The sequence below is a fragment of the Nematostella vectensis genome, chromosome 9 (assembly GCF_932526225.1).
Source record: "Nematostella vectensis chromosome 9, jaNemVect1.1, whole genome shotgun sequence".
In the NCBI taxonomy this organism is placed as follows: Eukaryota; Metazoa; Cnidaria; class Anthozoa; order Actiniaria; family Edwardsiidae; genus Nematostella; species Nematostella vectensis.
Genome location: NC_064042.1, coordinates 8725927 through 8744880, shown reverse-complemented (window position 1 = coordinate 8744880; position 18954 = coordinate 8725927). Strand labels below are relative to the sequence as shown.

Below are 18954 nucleotides of genomic sequence, written 5' to 3'. Positions count from 1 at the left end.
GTTGTTTTACCAGTCTAGAAATAAGAAATATGCGGTTCCCATTAACCATCCATATTGCACTGGAATAATGAAACAATTGCCCTGGAACGATTAATTGAGAATTTCAAAATATCCCATACAGGGTTCCTGAAGGTATAAAACGATAAAATAGATACATTTTCCCACACGGTTATTTGCTAGGATGATAACATGTAGGCTGTAAAAATAGGCCCTTTTAAATATAAATAGACTTAGGTTCTGCCAATTGTTTGATAGCAATCTACATGCTGAGAGCGAGAGCGATAATAAAGCGAAAGCCAAATTTCTAAAAGAAAATAATGATAATAACATGTCTTGGATGAAAGGATTAGTGAAATTCAAGATATTTCAACTGGCCGTGAAAAACAGGGTCTGGATGGGGTTAACCGACTAGCGACAAACGGCTTAAAAAGTAACTGACTACCGACAAAATATTTAAAAAAAAATAGTGACTAGCGAGAGAAAAAAATATTTGCCGACCACCGACACTTTGTTATTTCCGGTATCTTTACTCTTTACTTCCATCGTCAATCTACTTAAATACGGCCATTTCAGAATTTGAACTATGTATTTCCTGTTGCATCAACATTTCAGTCAATTATTAATCCATAATTAATTTATTATCAATAAGTTATTAATTACTAATCAACCATAAATAATGTTTAATCTTGTTTATACACGAAATCTGGTACAAAAGCGAATACTAGCTTAGATTCACCGACTACCGACAAAGACTGATCATTCTTACCGACTAACGACAAATAATGGAAATTTTAACTGACTACCGACAGACCCCCACATCATCCAGACCCTGTTAAAAAAGTTCGAGCCAGGAAAAACATGCATTCGTACACTACAACCCGTCCCCATCACTATCCTCTAGAAGCAACGAATTGATCAATTCAATGCTAAGTAGACAATACGAAATATTTTATAAGAATGACACTAATTTTACATTTTGAATATAAGAAATGACTTTGGTAAAAACATAACTGGAATATATGTATGTATATGACAACTTTCCAGGCTTGCTTTTCAAGGTTATAAAAGGATTTTAGCCAATTAGCGCGCACAAATCACATCACGTGACAAGGATGGCTCGTCATGGCGGCTGGGGTAAACTTGCAAGATGTACGAGTTGAAGAGACTTTAAAAATTCGTATTGGTAAGTTCCGATTGCGACGTTATTTCCTTCTCAATACACCTATTAACTTCCTTTGATTTCAGGTGAAGCCAAAAATCTGTTATCCCGCAAAGAACCCCGCTCGCTACGGAACTCGTACTGTGTTGTTACTCTCGACCAAGAAGAAGTTTTTCGCACGAGCACCGTAGAGAAATCGTTGAGGTATAAAAACCGTGAAGTTTTTGAATACCATGTTAAGTTTCATGTCTGTGTTTACGCTAGAGTAGATTAGTTTGGTTTGTAATCTAGCCTGAATATCGTACAGCGTATATGATTGTGGTTGAATGTGCGTGGAGAGTTTGTTTTGCTTTGTAAGCGAGCGCCATTCAAATAGTGCTTGCTTCTTAGTGAGAGGATAATTCTGATTTATGAATACATGGTTTAGATTCGATAGATCTGAGACCTATGCCGTCCCTTAAAGTACTGATATTTTTTTTAAATCGTATTCATTCTGTATTTGTTCATCAATACAAGATAGCTAAACACTAAGCTGCTTTCGTGTGTTCATACAAGTAATAACTTTCTCTAAATTTATTCGCGCTCTAGACCGGAGAAGATTAACTCTTGTATTTTTGTATAAACTTTTGTATTATTGACATTCTCATCATAATACTATACTAATTATTCTAGCTAGATTTACTACAAGGCCGTAAAACATACTATAAAACTCTCTTGATTAGTGTTTTTTATCTAAAAATCGTACCCAATTTGCACCATTGTTTACGTTGAAACCTCTGTGCTCTCAAATGGAAAACATACAATGCCGCGTGAGAGTTTTTGTAAACAAATCCTTTGGAAAGTTTTGTTGTTGGAGTTCTCACCTCTAATACAAATAACGAGGAAGTGAGTTTTGTAGAAAAGAACCGAGTTTGATTTAAGCCGCTTAGATAACAAAACTTTAGGATTATTTGCCCTCGTACAATATATTTTATATCACCTGTCGAATGATGACGGTAATGAGTGGTGAATGAGTGATTCTAGTATAAGTACTTTTCTTTTTCAAAAAAATCCCGGAAAGAGTAGCTCTAACAAATGATAATACAAATAACGAGGAAGTGAGTTTTGTAGAAAAGAATCGAGTTTGATTTAAGCCGCTTAGATAACAAAACTTTAGGATTATTTGCCCTCGTGCAATATATTTTATATCACCTGTCGAATGATGACGGTAATGAGTGGTGAATGAGTGATTCTAGTATAAGTACTTTTCTTTCTTAAAAATCCTGGAAAGAGGAGCTCTAACAAATGATATCACTCAAGTATTTTACTAGACAGTTATTTTCTACCCTTACTACAGCACCTATAATCTTCCAATATTTTAAAGGAAACATTTAGCGGTTAATAATAATTGACACAGAGCCAAAAAATGAATCGAGAATTGGCTCCTTCTAGAGGAACATTTAGTGTCCAGTAATATATATTTATTTGTTTTGGAGTGTTTTTTAGACATTTTGGTAAGTATGTAAGGATAGTCCCTGAAGCTCTCTTTTTGTGAGCAGATCAAGTGCTCAAATAGTGGCCAGTCTTTGCTATTGGTTTATGATGTTTATATCCATGCAATGATTAAATTCTCTTATCTAAGTAACTTATCTTGCTCACACTGTAAACTTGTATGCGGTATTTAAGCATGCATTTGAGGAAATTATGGAAAACAATAAAAAGCTTGAATAAATATGTTTTTTTCCCCTTGCCATCTACATTGAATAATCTGCACATAACGGATCTGACTATCTCACATTTATTTTAACCACTTGCTGTTTTTTCAGTCCATTCTTTGGTGAGGATGTTCACTTCGAGGTGCCAAGGGACTTCCGCTCTTTGTGTTTTTATTTATATGACACAGATTTGATAGGCAGGGACACAGTTCTGGGAAAGGTTTGTATGACAACTTACAGTGCTCTTATGGTGGTGTCCAAAATCTGAATTTTTGGTATAAGAGGACGTTATAGCTTGGAAAGTGGGTGGTGGCCAGTTCTAGGGGACCCTGTGCCCCTGTGCCCCTGTTACCTCACCACGCCCGTAGCCAGGGTTTTGAGTGGGGGGGTTCGTTTACCCGTTTAGCGGACCATTTTCTCTTAGGAAGCTCGTCCCAGCTTGCAGTGGTACTCAATTTTCCTTCATCAGAGCGGACCTTCCAGTCGAATGGGGTGGTTCTTCCGAACCCTTCGGACCCCCCCTGGCTACGGGCCTGCTCACAGACCAATAGCCAGAGGGGCTGGGGATTCAGAAGAACCACTCTCTTGACTAGAACTACTGCTAATAAATGGAAAAAAAAAACGAGTACCATATTGCAATCTTAGATGAGTTTAAATATAGAATAAAAATTTAAGATGAGTATAAGATAAAAAAGGTCCACTAAATGGGTAAATAAACCACACAACCAAAATTCTGGCTGCAAGCCTACTACATACCAAAATTTTCAAAGGAAGATATGAGCTTTTAATCAATTTCCCTACCACCATAATTTCTTGTAACTGAGGTAACCACCTCTCAGAGGGTTTTCAAAGAAAAACAGTAAGATAAAAAAAGTTTGGAAATTTTAGTTGTTCTGAAAGTAATCATTTTTCTTGTCAGGTTGCAATAAGAAAAGAAGATCTTTACAAATATCATTCAGATACATGGTTCCCATTACGACATGTCCATGCGGACACTGAAGTCCAGGGACGCATTCATCTAGAAATCCGTCACTACGACAACACACTTGACATTCAAGATGAGGAGCTGTCCAGTACTCCAAAGCTCAGCATCAGGTGGGTGTCTAGGAACTTGACATGGGATGGGTGTCTAGGAACTTGACATGGGATGGGTGTCCACAATTTTGGCATGGGATGGGTGTCCACAATCTTGGCATGGGATGGGTGTCCTAAAACTTGGCATGGGATGGGTGTCCATGAACTTGACATGGGATGGGTGTCCACAAACTTGACATGGGATGGGTGTCCACAAACTTGGCATGGGATGGGTGTCCACGAACTTGACATGGGATGGGTGTCCATGAACTTGACATGAGATGGGTGTCCTAAAACTAGGCATGGGATGGGTGTCCACAAACTTGGCATGGGATGGGTGCCCTAAAACTTTACATGGGATGGGTGTCCACAATTTTGGCATGGGATGGGTGTCCACAATCTTGGCATGGGATGGGTGTCCACAAACTTGTCATGGGATGGGTGTCCTAAAACTAGGCATGGGATGTGTGTCCACAAACTTGGCATGGGATGGTGTCCACAAACTTGACATGGGATGGGTGCCCTAAAACTTTACATGGGTTGGGTGTCCACAAACTTGACATTGAATGGGTGTCCACAAACTTGGCATGGGATGGGTGTCCACAAACTTGACATGTGGTGGGTGTCCCCAAATTTGGCATGGGATGGGTGTTCAGGAACTTGACATGGGATGGGTGTCTAGGATCTTGACATGGAATGGGTGTCTAGTAACTTGACATGGGATTGGTGTCTAGGATCTTGACATTGGATGGGTGTCCAGGAACTTGACATGGGATGGGTGTCTAGGATCTTGACATTGGATGGGTGTCCAGAAACTTGACATTGGGTGGGTGTCCAGAAATGTGACTTTGGGTGGGTTTCCATAGACTTGAAATGGGGTGGGTGCCTACAAACTTGGCATGGAATAGGTGTCTAGGATCTCGAAATGGGATGGGTGTCCAGAAACTTGACATGGGATTGGTGTCCACAAACTTGGCATGGGTTAGTTGTCCACAAACTTGACATGGGGTGGGTGTGTTAAAACTTGGCATGGGATGGGTGTCCACAAACTTGACATTGTGTTCAGAAACTTGACATGGGATGAGTGTCCACAAACTTGGCATAGGGTGGTTGTCCACAAACTTGACATGGGGTGGGTGTCTACAAACTTGACATGGGATGGGTGTCCACAAACTTGGCATGGGGTGGGTGTCCACAAACTTGACATGAGATGGGTGTCCACAAACTTGGCATGGGATGGGTGTCCACGAACTTGGCATGGGATGGGTGTCCATGAACTTGACATGGGATGGGTGTCCACAAACTTGGCATGGGATGGGTGTCCACAAACTTTGCATGGGATGGGTGTCCATGAACTTGACATGGGATGGGTGTCCACAAACTTGACATGGGATGGGTGTCCACAAACTTGGCATGGGATGGGTGTCCCCGAACTTGACATGGGATGGGTGTCCACAAACAAAAGCGCAGTTGCAAGTGTATGGCAGCCCTTTTGATTTTGTTTTATGGTGATAAACTGTATTAACTGGTGTGGTGGGTGGTTATGTTTTTATTCAGAATCATTGAGTGCAGTGAGCTGTTTGCCTGTAGTGGCGGGGTATCTGATTCCTACGTCAGTGTTATAATGATTACTCCAGTTTCCAGGTTTGTTACATGCCTTGATAAGAAATTCCATAGCAATGTTGTTTAATGTAAATGCAGTTATTGCAAATGTTGTTATTGTGATTATTTATATTTTGTTGCTGGTGATGAATGAATCAGAAATGTTGGTCTTTCACAAATCACAAAAAAATATAGGCCTAGATTGTTATCATTCTTATTTTTTTAACTTCCAGCATTGGTGAGGGTTACACAACAGGGCAGGGCCCCAAATTAAGTATGTGGTGACACCACACAACTTTGTGCAGTTCTCTTACAAACTGATTTTTAAAATTGATCTTAAACAACTGCTATTTTAAGTATGCCCCAGATTTAAACAAATATTGATGGTTTTATAAGTTCAAATTTATAAACCACCTGACATGTATGCCCTCATGGTTTTGTCTGTGCTGAGTGAATTGAGTTGATTATCCTTTCAGATACTAATACATGAGTTGTATTTCAAGGTCAGAACCAAAGAAAACACGAGTTAAAAAGAAGACAGTTAATCCACAGTTTGACGAAACATTTCTCTTTGAGGTAATTATTGGTACCATTCCTGACAACTGTCATAGTTTTTGCAGGAGACTCCCGTTTTTTTTAGCCTTCATCTCCCGGCAAAAAAATTGAAACATTCTCCCGGGAAAATTCATTGAGATTTTCTTACAGTTCTTGTATTTGAAGCATAATCTCCCAGTTTTTTAAGCTTTCAAGGTTGGCAACTATGTGGTACAGTATATGACACCTAAGTGCTTTTTACAGTTTAATCACTCATTTATGTACATTTTAGATCCCATCAGAAGATCTGGAAAGTAGAGTTTTAAGGTAATTCATGTCTCTTAGTTTAGGGCTGTTCGTTTGTTTCAGCACGCTAAAGCATACAACGGCAGCCCGTCATGTTGCAATCTTTTCCTAGCCGTGAAGCTTAAGATACTGACCGCACGTGACTCCACACTCCTAAACAAACGAACAGAGCTAGTTACGAAATGCCAGCATGAGAACAAATTTCATGCAACGAACTATAAAGGGAGTTGAACTGTTAGAGAACACCAGAGCCTGACGATTGCATAGCATGAAACTCTGAGTCACCAGTGCACCAGGGACCATATAATTTTAATTACCAAACAGACTACTTAAAAGGAGGGGGAATTTGTTATATTCATTAGGATTCAGCTTTTTGGTAACCTTACCATTTCAAGTATACCCTGCTAGCAGAGCTATCTTCCTGTTTGTTTCTATCGGTTACCTTATCCATGTCGCCAGTCTGTTCTTTTGCGATCTCGTTTGTTTGTGTGTGCAACAAAAACGCGAAAGAACAGATTCGCGATACTGATAAGTGAACTGATAGAAACAAACAGGAATGAACCTCTGCTAGCAGGGTATTTCAGTTGTGTTTCTGTGCGGTCCCTATTGTTGATTGCAAGAGCTAGCAATCGCTGACAAATGACAAGTAATTAGTAACTAAGAGCTGATATGATCTTTTCATACCCTAGTATTGCTAAGTTTACTCATTTGTGTTGTTTTAATGCTGGATCTATTTGTCAAACAGATGTACAGTTTGGAGTCCAAGTATGCTAGGAGAAGACATTTTTCTTGGGGAGGTACAATGAAATATTTTCACCTGTTTTTTCCAACTATACCTTGTGTTTTAGTATAATTGTAACTGGGTGATTTTGTTTCAGGTCCGTATTCCTCTCAATAAATGTGATTTGAGCATTGTCCATGAGGGATGGTAAGTAAAGTATTTCTGTGGTTTCCAAACAGGCTGTCACAACATTGTTATTTTTTCCATTCCAATTGAAAAAAGAAAGTATGTGATTAAATCTCGAAACAAACCTTCTAAAACCAAATTTTTTGTACATCTTTGTAAAATGTTCATTTGCCTCCTAAAATGAGCTGATGGAAATTTTTCTTTCTTGCATTTTGAATTTTGCTAGGATGATTCATTGAGGGCTGACATAGACTTTCTAACCTGTGTGAGTTTGTGTTGTGTAGGTACTGGCTAGGTCCAAGAGAAGAGAGAGACTCCCCCGCCCAACGGCAAGGCAGTATAGGGTCCTTGAGGCTCAAAGTCTGCTATACAGAGGACTATGTGTTCCCATCGTCATATTACGAACCTCTGCGAGAAGCCATTCTGGAGATTGAAGGACATAAGGTAATATGTGATGTTACCTTGCTTGTATGTATGAACCTGTGAGGGAAGCCATACTATAGAATAGAGGACACAAGGTATGTGTGTTACCTTGCTTGTATGTATGAACCTTTGAAGGAAGCCATACTTTAGAATGGAGGACATAATATATTTGTGTTACCATTCTTGTATGTATGAACCTGTGAGGGAACCTATACTGTAGAATGAAGGACACAAGGTACGTGTGTTACCTTGATCGTACTATGGACCTCTGATAGAAGCCATACTAGCGATTTAACGACATACTCTAAGGTATACATGTTTAAAATGATTGTATTGTATGTATGGACCTCTGAGAGAAGCCATACTGGAGACTGAAGGACCTAAGGAATGTGTGTTACCTTGATTGAACTGTAGTGTGGATCTCTGAGGGGAAACATACTAGAGGACCAAGCTTTGGTTTTGAAGCCCAAAAATGTCAAATGACCAGACCAGAAGACGTTTTTAGCTATATAAACTGACCTACTAAAGTGTGATTTGGCTAAAACAATCGATTCAGTAGCAATGAACTTAATAGAGCCAATTCGGGCTTAAGGAATAAACTTATCAATATTTGGTTCCAGGATGTGACCACAACACCAGCGTACATACTGTCAGAGATAGTAAAGGACAAACTGACGGCTGCCAGAGCACTTGTTAGGGTTTTCACTCATCATAACAAGGTAACATTTATTAGTTGCTTATTATAGAACACGTGAAATCAGTAGACTTGTGATACCCAGTCGATCTGCCTGAAGGTTGATCCAAAATCAATATGCAAAATATTATTACACCTGCAAGCAAAAGCTAGAAATAAAGAAGCGCAGAAAAAGGATGCAGACTTTATAGTTACTCAATGCTGGAGTATTTTTTAATTGTTTTTTTAATAGCAAGCATTTTGATGTCAACTCGCCATTTACAATGACAAGCAGTTTCTTAATATCTATGCTATTTAAGGAGAAATACAAATGAAAGACGTTGATATTTTTCAGGTTGTCGACTTTATCAAGGCTGTAGTGGATCATGAAGTCAACACTACAGCGTGAGTTATTACCTTAAATATTCAGAAAGTATTGAAAAAAAGGAAGCTTCAGAATTTTTTTTAGAAAGTTTGAGACGTTAACCTTTTTTTAATCTTGTTCATTTTTCTCCTCTTCAATTTTTTTTATCCAACATTAATTTCTCATCATTAATATGTATTCTCTTAAATGCTGTTTGTCATACTAGGGACTGCAACACATTGTTCAGAGGAAACTCGCTAGGTACAAAGGCGATTGATGAGTTTATGAAGCATGCTGGCATGCAATACCTACATGAGACCATCAAGACACTCGTGGACGAGGTAAGCAGCGTCTATTCTTTAGGGAGACTCTTTATAGAGCGACACATTCTACCGTGGCCATCTTAAGACAAAGTTCCACGATAGTCGATTATCATGCGAGAATAGTCGATTATCTGATTCACACGAACTTGATTCACACGAACTTGGGATGCTTTATAGTGCGACACATTCTAGCGTGGCAACTTTGAGACAAAGTTCCACGATAGTCAATTACCGTGCGAGAATCGTCGATTATCTGATTCACACGAACTTGATTCACACGAACTTGGGATGCTTTATAGTGCGACACATTCTAGCGTGGCAACTTTGAGACAAACTTCCACGATAGTCAATTACCATGCGAGAATCGTCGATTTGATTCACACGAACTTGATTCATACGAACTTGGGGTGCTTTATAGTGCGACACATTCTACCGTGGCCACCTTAAGATAAAGTTCCACGATAGTCAATTACCATGCGAGAATCGTCGATTTGATCACACGAACTTTATAACTAGACGGATTCCTTTGTGTTTTTTTTTTGTGTGATCACTGAAGCAATCCATGCTGCCATGGATTTTTCGCATCCTTTTTAGCTTACTTCCAAGAACTGTCAAGGTGATCATTGTAGCGCGCGTCGTACTGTAGCATCAATCCTCATGCAAACCTTGCCACCTTGCTAGCTCAAACTCCAAAGGAGAACAAAAATCAATTCAAATTCAAGTCTATCGAGTTATTGAAAAATACACACTATTCAGCTTCTTATAGTCTAACTAGACTCATACGCAAAATATTTGTATGCTTGATAGACCTGACTCAAATAAAATTATGGTCGAAGGAAACAACAAAAGTCAAATTGTCTTCGCTCTGGGAAAGCCCTGGCTAAGCACTTCATTCTCTGTTGTGGTATGCTACTCTTTATTGTCAATTTACCTTGTGTCCAGCAAAGCTGCGCTTGCATTGTAGGGATTCAGCTTTTTTGTTTGTTTATATTGTTGATCGTTGTTTATTCATGTCAGATTTACGAAGAACGCAAATGTTGTGAAATCGACCCTTCCCGGCTTAGAGACGGTGACTCCTTGCCGCAGAACTTGGTAAGAATGCGAAAAAGAAATGTGTAGACAGAGGCGAATCACACACGCTGCGATTACTAGATTCAAAAGGTTTGTGTGATACGATACAGGAACGGCAGCAGGTTTGGCCTTCTTTAAGGCTCTAAAAGAAGACATAAAGCGGTCCTTCTCTGTTTCTTATCTTACCATGCCAGATCAAAAGAAGGTCTTGTTTGTTAGAGAAGGCACAAGGTTTCAGGAAAAGTTAAAAAAGATAGCTTGTAGCATCTGGATTCTCCGTGTCTATACCGCTTCATAAAACTAGAATCTGAGTTCGTAGTTGGTCAAGTGTGTGGTTGTATTTTATTAAAGGCGAATCTGAGCATGTGTGAAATCAAATGTATGGTTCTATTTTTAGGCGAATCTGAGCACATGTGTATTCATATGTGTGCTTGTATTTATAGGCGAATCTGCAGGGTTACGTCAACAAGCTTTGTGCGGCGATCACATGTTCTGCTATGGCCTGCCCCACAGCCATGTCCAAGGTCTTCGTCACCATCAGGGAATCCGCTGTACAGAGGTTCTCAGGTACAATAGGCTCAATCATACCCCTGGCAAGTGTCACGGAATGTGATACATGTTCTCTTTTGCGCTCTCAGATGAGCCTGATGTGCGCTATACAGCGGTCAGCGGGTTTGTGTTTCTACGATTTTTCGCCCCTGCCATCTTAAACCCAAAGTTGTTCCAGATGCGAAACGAGCACCCGGTAAGTTGTGGACCAGATTAATTCTTCATTACTTGGGAAAAATTGAGATACTTTACCCATGAGCAAAGTGTAAAGGTTTTGAAGCGCTCCCATTGGCATCCAAATAAGAAGCCATGCTCTTGTGTACAGTGCTCTCTTTCTTCCGGACTTGGGTATGCGTCATCTCAAACTTTGATCAATGAGCGATATGACTAAATTTCTCATTCGCTCCAGCTGAACATTTCTGCTACATACATTGCTATTTGTTTCTGCAGTATTGGGTATTTGTTTCTGCAGTTCAGTAGTATACACCTATTTCAAATAAGGAAAGACAGGGAGAATCCATGTGTTGTAGCCTGCGGTGCTTTGTGGGTATCAAAATAATTAGCGAATAAGCCTAAATAGATACAAATCCACTTATAGAATTCTTGTTTTCACACCTATGAACATTCACGTTGTTTCATAGACCAGGACTAAGCCGTTTTTACGTTGAATCACTGCGCACACAAGGACCCTTTGAGTACAGCTTTGTTTGAAATAGGCACATCATTTTATCTATCTATCTCGTGTTGCAGGACCCCCTGGTAGCACGAACGCTGACGTTAGCTTCTAAAGCCATCCAGAGTCTCGGGAACTTGGTCAGCTCTGTTATCGTAAGTATCGTGGGACCGTTTGGAAATCTGTTTCGTCCTGATTAAGAATTTTGGACATTAAAAAAATACATTGACACACAAGTCGTATCTACAGATTTGAACTTCCCATTCCATTTCATGACTTTCATTCTCGTCTTGCAGTGTGGCCAGGTCAAAGAACCGTACATGGAGAGTCTGAAAGCAATGATCCTAGACCAGGACCACATAACTGCAGTCAAACGGGTAAGAGTAATAATAAAACACAGGCATCCTATCAAACCAGTTACACAGGCACCCCATCAAACTAGAAACACAAGCATCCCATTAAACTAGAAACACAGGCATCCCATTAAACTATAAACACAGGCATCCCATCAAACTAGAAACACAAGCATCCCATTAAACTAGAAACACAGGCATCCCATTAAACTAGAAACACAGGCATCCCATCAAACCAGTTACACAGGCACCCCATCAAACTAGAAACACAAGCATCCCATTAAACTATAAACACAGGCATCCCATCAAACCAGTTACACAAGCATCCCATTAAACCAGCTACAAAAAGAGAGCTCAAGCGCAGACCTCTTTCTGAAAAATGTTTGTGAGCTTTTCGTTCTAATTCCATCTCTGGTTTAGTTTTTAGATGCAATCTCGTCAACTGTATGTGCCGACGGTCTTCCGGTTGACTTTCCGACTGTGCTAAAAGAGGGGTAAGTCACTTAGGGACTGCTTACCGTTGCTCATAGCGCTTATAGCAAAGTCGGCCCCGATCGCTTCACATGGGACCAACTTCATACTTGTCAGAGAATATAGACACAGACTGCTTCATGGGGTTTACAATCATTAGTTGGGCGTGTGAGCATTGACACTTAAGATAGTACCACGGGCCAGTGTCCTTAGCCTTTGAATTTTTGTCCCCAATACACGTTATGAACTGCAGTGAGAGAGGAAACCTCCAGCTTTATGTCCTTATCTGGGAATACGAGACACTCACAGTCCCTGAGGCATTTGCCAATGTAGCCAGGTTTTTATACGCTGAAAAATTCCCTCTTGTTTGAGAAGCAAAACCCTTGAGCTAACTTGCCCCTTCTCAATATACAAGATAATTATTATGACTGCTTCTATAGAAATATTATGCAAGGTAAATTTCTACTCCCAGAGGATGGCTCAATGATTTCAGGTTTATATCACTTCTTGGTCCATTTTATTGATTCCATATTTTCTGATCCTAGGTCTTTGATAAAGCGAGCTCAAGGGCGTAGCAAATTTGGATTCAAGAATTACAAAAAGCGTTTCTTCGTCCTTACAAACAAAGGACTGGCTTACTACAAAGACAAAGGGAAGGCCCAGATGTGTAGCATCCAGCTGAAGGATATCAAGGGGGTGGAGAGAGTAGGCGAGGACTCATTTAAACAGAAGCTGGTAAGAGGTCAAGAACGTCATGGGGAGGGGTGGGGAACACCCAAATATTATTAGGGGGTGGAGAGAGTAGGCGAAGACTCATTTAAACAGAAGCTGGTAAGAGGTCAAGAACGTCATGGGGAGGGGTGGGGAACACCCAAATATTATTAGGGGGTGGAGAGAGTAGACGAGAACTCATTCAAACAGAAGCTGGTAAGAAGTCAAGAATGTCGTGAGGAGGAGAGGGGGGCATCCCATGAATATTAGGGGGGTGGAGAGAGTAGGCGAAAACTCATTCAAACGTATGCTGGTAAGAAGTAAAAAATGTCGTTAGGAGGGGAGGGGGGCATCCCATGAATATTAGGGGGTGGAAAGAATGTGAGGACTCATTTAATATTCATTCAAAGAGTAGTGGAGGAACTGTTTTTAGATGTTTTTGAGGTGTTGCGTGACGATGCGTGGGGTGTTTTCAGATGTTTCAGGTGTTGCAGCCCGACAGACCGATGTACATACAGGCCACGAACAGCGTTGAGGAGAGGGAGTGGTACGTAGTGACGTCATGGCTGAACCTCATATCTCTGATATTCCTTTTTCTATGCCATCCATTGTAGGGTAATCTCCTTAAACAAAGCCTTAAGAATACATAGATAAATAAATAAAATTCCTACTCGGACATCTCTAACTCCCTCCTTAAGGGATCGGATTAACGGGGTTTCACTTTATTGCGTCACAGGCACATTGCGTAGCTTTTCTCTGGTGTCTGTTCTAGGATCACGGCGTTATGTGGAATTTCGACAACTCGAAAACCCGCTGATACGAACTAATTTAAAATTTCTTCGACACTATTTTTATCAATATCCACTTGGATAACCCGAGCCCCCGCTAACGCAAACTAATTTTGAGTTAGAACACTATTTATAAGCCATTTCTACTCTGATGACATAGAACTCCCCGCTTAACTAGGACAAATTCTGACTTCTTTTAGACACTACGTGTGAGCAATTTCCACTCGGATAACTCTCCGCTAAATAGGACTATAATTTTGCGTTCTCTTAAACTATTTTTGAGCCTTTCTACTAGGATAACTCGATCACCCCACTAACCAAACTGTCTGTTATCCTCCTTGAGGGTCTCGAATTGACCACTGTATCTTGTATTGAGCTCCAGTACTAAGCTCTGTTGTCCGTTCCCAGGATCATGGCCTTGCGAAAGGCGTGTCAGGGAAATGCTGATTGTGCCCAGACCTATCACCCCGAGGCTTACGTCACCGGCAAATGGCTATGGTGAGGAGTTCTACAGAGGGTTACAAGATGGCGAAAATGGACATCATGGTCATGACATAACAGGCCATTCCAGCTACAAACTTGCGCGCGCATTACAATAGAAACCTACCTTAACTACCAGAATGCGGCGCGCGCCTTTTAAAGCTTGCACTGAACGAAACGCGCACGACATGACATGGTGAGGAAGCTTATAGCTGGAATGGCCAAATGCCGTGGCAGTAGTGGTTCTGGTGGTGTTGAAGCTGCTTATAATAGCGACAATTGTATTAGTGTTGGTATTTCCGATGATTTAATGATGATGTGACGTCGTTAATAGTAGTGTTGGTATTGCTAAAAGTTAAGGGGTTTTGTTATCTAGTATGTTGGTGGATCTTTGAGTATTTGATGATAGCTATGATGACGGTGCTTTTGTTGATGGCGAGAAGGTGTTTAATATTTTTGGTGATGTTGCATGAGTGAATGGAGTGAGAAGTGATGATGATAAAGGGCTTGGCTATTAATCCTGGTGAGTGTAAAAAATGGTTGGTGATCTACCGTTAACTTTTGAACTTTTTCAGTTGTAAAGAGCGAAGTGAAAAGGCCGAAGGATGTCAGTTTGTCACAGAGTAAGTCGTTTGTTTTTTAGTTATAAACTCTGGGTGAAACATGTCCATCCGGGTACACTGGGCCAAACAGGTCTAGCCTGTTATCTAACACTGAGCGGAACAGTTCAAACCGGTTATAACACTGGGCGAAACAGGTCTAGCCTGTTATCTAACACCGAGCGGAACAGTTCAAACCGGTTATCTAACCCAGAGTGAACAGAAAGCGTTGAAAGCATGGTCGATAGTGTATAACAGCTTTAAAAATGATATATACTTTATTTATCTGAACCTGGGGTATCTTCCGTTCCCAGGATTCCCCAGCCTAAGTGCGTGAACGTGGAAATCGATTGTGATCGCGAGATTGAGAGGATCCACTCGCTCTTCCTGGTCAATCTGGACAAACTCGACGAGCTGCAAGGTAATTATGGTGTTGTTGCTGATGTTGTTGTCGTCGTCGTTCTAGAAGTTGTTGCCACCGCCGTTGCTTATTTGGATGTTGACAAAATTGACGAGTTGCAAGATAATCGTAACTCGCTGATTATGCTGCAGTTGTGACTTAATCTTGATTGTTATTGTGGTTGTTTTTGTGGTTTTTGTTATTCAAAAAAATGTTGTGCTGCTGTCGCTTATTTGTGCTGCTTAGTTGTTTATTTTCTAGTAGTAGTAGTTGTAATTATTATTGTGCTGCTTAGTTGTTTATTTTCTAGTAGTAGTTGTAATTATTATTGTGCTCCTTAGTTGTTTATTTTCTAGTAGTAGTAGTTGTAATTATTATTGTGCTGCTTAGTTGTTTATTTTCTAGTAGTAGTAGTTGTAATTATTATTGTGGTGCTCATTGTTGACGGTGCTTATTGTTATTTCTACTCTTTCCAGTCGTCAATAGTAATTTCGTTAATACTCTCGCGAGGGGCGTTGTATCTTACGCCTTGATTTCTACGCGACCGAGGGAAACAAGCGGTAGGGTTCTGAGTTCGCGCAGAACCCTTTCAGTACATGCTTGACTGTTTTAATCGTTTCTCCTCCAGTTGAGTCCGAGCTGATGTGCGAATCTTTAGCCGGAGACAACTCCGACGCGCCTGATGAAGACCAGGACTGCTGTGTTGAAAGTCGTCGAGAGAGGCTGCGTACCATAAACACTATTCGCTCCCACGTGATCAGCCTAGAGCAAGAGCACAAGCAGTACCGAAAGCTGTCGCACCGCCTGACAAGACACGGCAGCAAGTAAGACTCGGGGATGACTCGTTTACCATTCGGGAATAAATCAGTACATTAGGTTTACCCGGTGGCACTATTTAGTCTCCCTCGCCGCCGTTCTGGACATGTCACGCTAGGCTCACTAGGCTCAAGATCCGCCTAGCGTGACGAGTCCAGAACGGCTGCGAGGGCCTATTCCATTCGGAAAGAAATTGTTCTAGTCGGGGAAATGTCGATATCTCGGGAGTTACTCGGTGATGCCCGGGAGTGACTTGTTACCATTCGTTACTGTTACTTCTCCTCGGGAGTTAATCGTTGATATCCGGGGGCTAGTGGCTACCAATCCAAAGTAAATCGGCAATAATCCGGAAGAGGCTCGGTGCTATTATATAGTTAATTTCTAGGCTGCCATACACAAAGACACTCATTATTGAGTGTGTGTGTGCGTGCGTGCGTGCGGTAATAACTCGGCTGGTAAAAAGGATTTGGTGGAATTTAATTTCCACTGATTTTCAATTTATATTCCCACAGAAAGTACCCCAGGGGCCACAGTCCCGACACCTTACGGCATGTTAAATTATGACGTCACGCATGAGGTCATCGTGTGATTTTCAATTCCTTTTCCCACAGGAAATGCCCTTGGGGCCCTACACACGACAGTCCCGACCCCTTACGGCATGTTAAATTATGACGTCACGTATGAGGTCATCGTGTGATTTTCAATTCCTTTTCCCACAGGAAATGCCCTTGGGGCCCTACACACGACAGTCCCGACCCCTTACGGCATGTTAAATTATGACGTCACGTATGACGTCATCAGGTGATTGATATCCTAGATAGGTAGTTGAGTATATAATTTAATTGAGTCACGCGACTACGGGGAACACCATACACGACGTTTGGAATCTATGTTTGTTCTGGCGTCATTACAATAGCATGTGAGAAATCTTGTCCCGCTCAGTTTCGATGACTAACGTATTCGTCCTGCATTTCTAGATATTTTTCTCTAGGGCCTCTAGCGGAAATACGCGCGTCACTCTGGGTTCCCGAGGATGTCAATAAAAAATGAAACGGAGACGGAGAAAGTAGTGTATACGGTCAAACTTAGTGTGAAAAAGACGCAAGCGGAGAAAGAAAAAAAAATGAACCTTACCGTTGCTTCCTTCTCCGCCTGCGTCTCCTCCGCTGTGATGTACACACGGGCGCTAAGCATTTTACGCCCTTCTCCGTCTCCTTTCCTAGTGTAGATAAGTCTTACGAATTTTAATCTTGGCTAAACGCCATGGCTATTGAGTAATACTGATTGGTCATGTTGTGTCACGTGATTGTTTTCCCGTCTGTGAATGGTGTTCCCCGATGCGTCTATGTATGATTCCATGATCTCATCCTAGACAATAATGATAATATCACTAATAGAATAACGCCTAGATAAGTTTTATGCATGAACAATTTTAAAAGGTGAATCGCATAGAAAATAATATATAACTGCATGAAAAAAAAAACGTTTGTTAAGTAAAATACGGCATGGGCTCCCTGTGCATTTGAGGCTGGAAATGTTATCCAGGCTCCCCTAGTATATACACCATATTTGGTGCTGCTTGTTTGTTATCATGTGATGTCATGTGAGGTTTCCGAACAAATCGCGTACGTTTTTCATTTAGTCATGAAGTACACGGCTTTCTTTATCCGTTGACATAGTAAACGTTTGCCTAGTCTCCTTCGCAACCTCCAGCTGTCGGAGTCACAAAGCGCAAACGTTTGCCATAACGCCATAAATGTACTTTAGCTTATTTGATGCTTTTGTGTCATGATAAATACTTGATACCATTATTGGAAAGACTAAAAGGAATGCCATCGCTTGTAAAAACCTTCGCGAAACACTCATCGAATGGAGATGATGTTATTTATCTCTAGTTTATTTGTTTTGTTATGTTTTTATTTACGATATTTGTATATGAAGGTTTATAGATTTATTATATTGTTGCCAAGCAAGTTGTTTTATATCACGTTTTGAGTTATATTTATTTAATGCTGGTCAAACCAGGTCGATCGTAACCATGGCAACATTCATTGCTTTTTCCATTGCGTTGCCATGACTATAAGAGTCGTCATGGCAACATACGCTGTATATTGCTCAGACTGGGTAAAAGGCTGTAATTTTCTATTGAATTTCCTCTAAATGTCTTAGAAAGGCCAAGTTACACGAACGCTTGCAAATCGTACATGTATCGCATGGATTGATGTAACTTGGCCTTTGTTCCTTGTCACCCTGTCATGACGGAAAAACCTGGAAAACGCGCAATTCGAGATAGAGGGAGAAGACACAATTTCTTACAATTGCTATAGGTTTCTTGAATTAAGGACTGATTTTCAAAACACAAATAACGTGAGGCCAAAGTGCGCATAACCAGATTTTGGCTTTTTAAGATAAATTTTCCTTGATCATCATTGCCCTGGGACGAAAAGCTCAAATTTCAATAACACTTTACAAAAAGTCGCATCAATTTAAAAAAAGTCGCACTTGATATTTTGTTTGCTATAAGTTACTAAGTACTCAGAGAAATTCTCCGCCTTATTCGATGTGAAATGGGCTTATTTGAAGCGTCACGTCATGTTTTTCCGTCATGTTTGTCACCCTATATTGTGTTTGAAAAAAAAAAAAAAACAAGATTAACAAAAATAACGTAATGCCCGTCCTTCTGTTATGGAGTGTTCAATAAATACACCGAGGGAGGGAAGATTTTTACGCAAGACACCTTAAAATTTCGAAGCCTTCCCCATTCAATGTAACATTTTTTTTTGGTGTCCCCCCCCCCCCCCACCCCTTATGACCTCCAAAAGGTTTTAAATCTGGAAAATGAATCCTGCGAAGTTGCCCTCCTTGCCCGGGTTGATGATCCAGTCAAGTTCATCGTTATTTCAGAGTCCAACACAGGGACTGATCTAGCTTTTTACCTGCGTAGTGATTTTGAAATGAACAGACATGAAAGGAATAACAAGAGG

At 40.7% G+C, this 18954-nt stretch overlaps 1 protein-coding gene and 1 long non-coding RNA gene across 3 annotated transcripts; one reads left to right on the top strand and one right to left on the bottom strand.

Annotated features, from left to right (window-relative positions):
* The first annotated feature begins 1076 nt into the window (after positions 1-1076).
* LOC5515393 (ras GTPase-activating protein 3) lies at positions 1077-17442 on the top strand. 2 transcript variants are annotated; one of them, XM_048732793.1, is made up of 26 exons: positions 1077-1183; positions 1246-1363; positions 2965-3073; positions 3773-3948; positions 5485-5571; positions 6033-6105; positions 6356-6390; positions 7115-7166; positions 7248-7297; positions 7561-7720; positions 8320-8418; positions 8728-8777; positions 8963-9077; positions 10077-10151; positions 10574-10697; positions 10769-10875; positions 11430-11507; positions 11649-11729; positions 12126-12199; positions 12722-12911; positions 13364-13434; positions 14084-14173; positions 14731-14778; positions 15069-15175; positions 15783-15978; positions 16690-17442. In XM_048732793.1, exons 1-26 carry the CDS (start codon positions 1123-1125, stop codon positions 16748-16750), a joined length of 2487 nt encoding a protein of 828 aa, XP_048588750.1. In that variant the 5' UTR covers positions 1077-1122; the 3' UTR covers positions 16751-17442. The 2 variants fall into 2 exon arrangements, with proteins under 2 accessions (XP_048588750.1, XP_001635509.2); XM_001635459.3 differs by lacking the exon at positions 16690-17442 and adding an exon at positions 16582-16669.
* LOC116619869 lies at positions 13267-14130 on the bottom strand. The gene is made up of 2 exons (XR_004296904.2): positions 13994-14130; positions 13267-13522 (listed from the first exon to the last, which is right to left on the bottom strand). It is a non-coding gene; the product is annotated as an uncharacterized LOC116619869 (long non-coding RNA).
* Positions 17443-18954: the final 1512 nt, after the last annotated feature.

Bases quoted from the DNA above. Each gene is read 5' to 3' on its own strand.
- LOC5515393 (XM_048732793.1), top strand. From the start codon at position 1,123: ATGGCGGCTGGGGTAAACTTGCAAGATGTACGAGTTGAAGAGACTTTA. The intron at 11,508-11,648 runs GTAAGTATCGTG...CTCGTCTTGCAG, and splicing joins ACTTGGTCAGCTCTGTTATC to TGTGGCCAGGTCAAAGAACC. The intron at 14,174-14,730 runs GTGAGGAGTTCT...GAACTTTTTCAG, and splicing joins GTCACCGGCAAATGGCTATG to TTGTAAAGAGCGAAGTGAAA.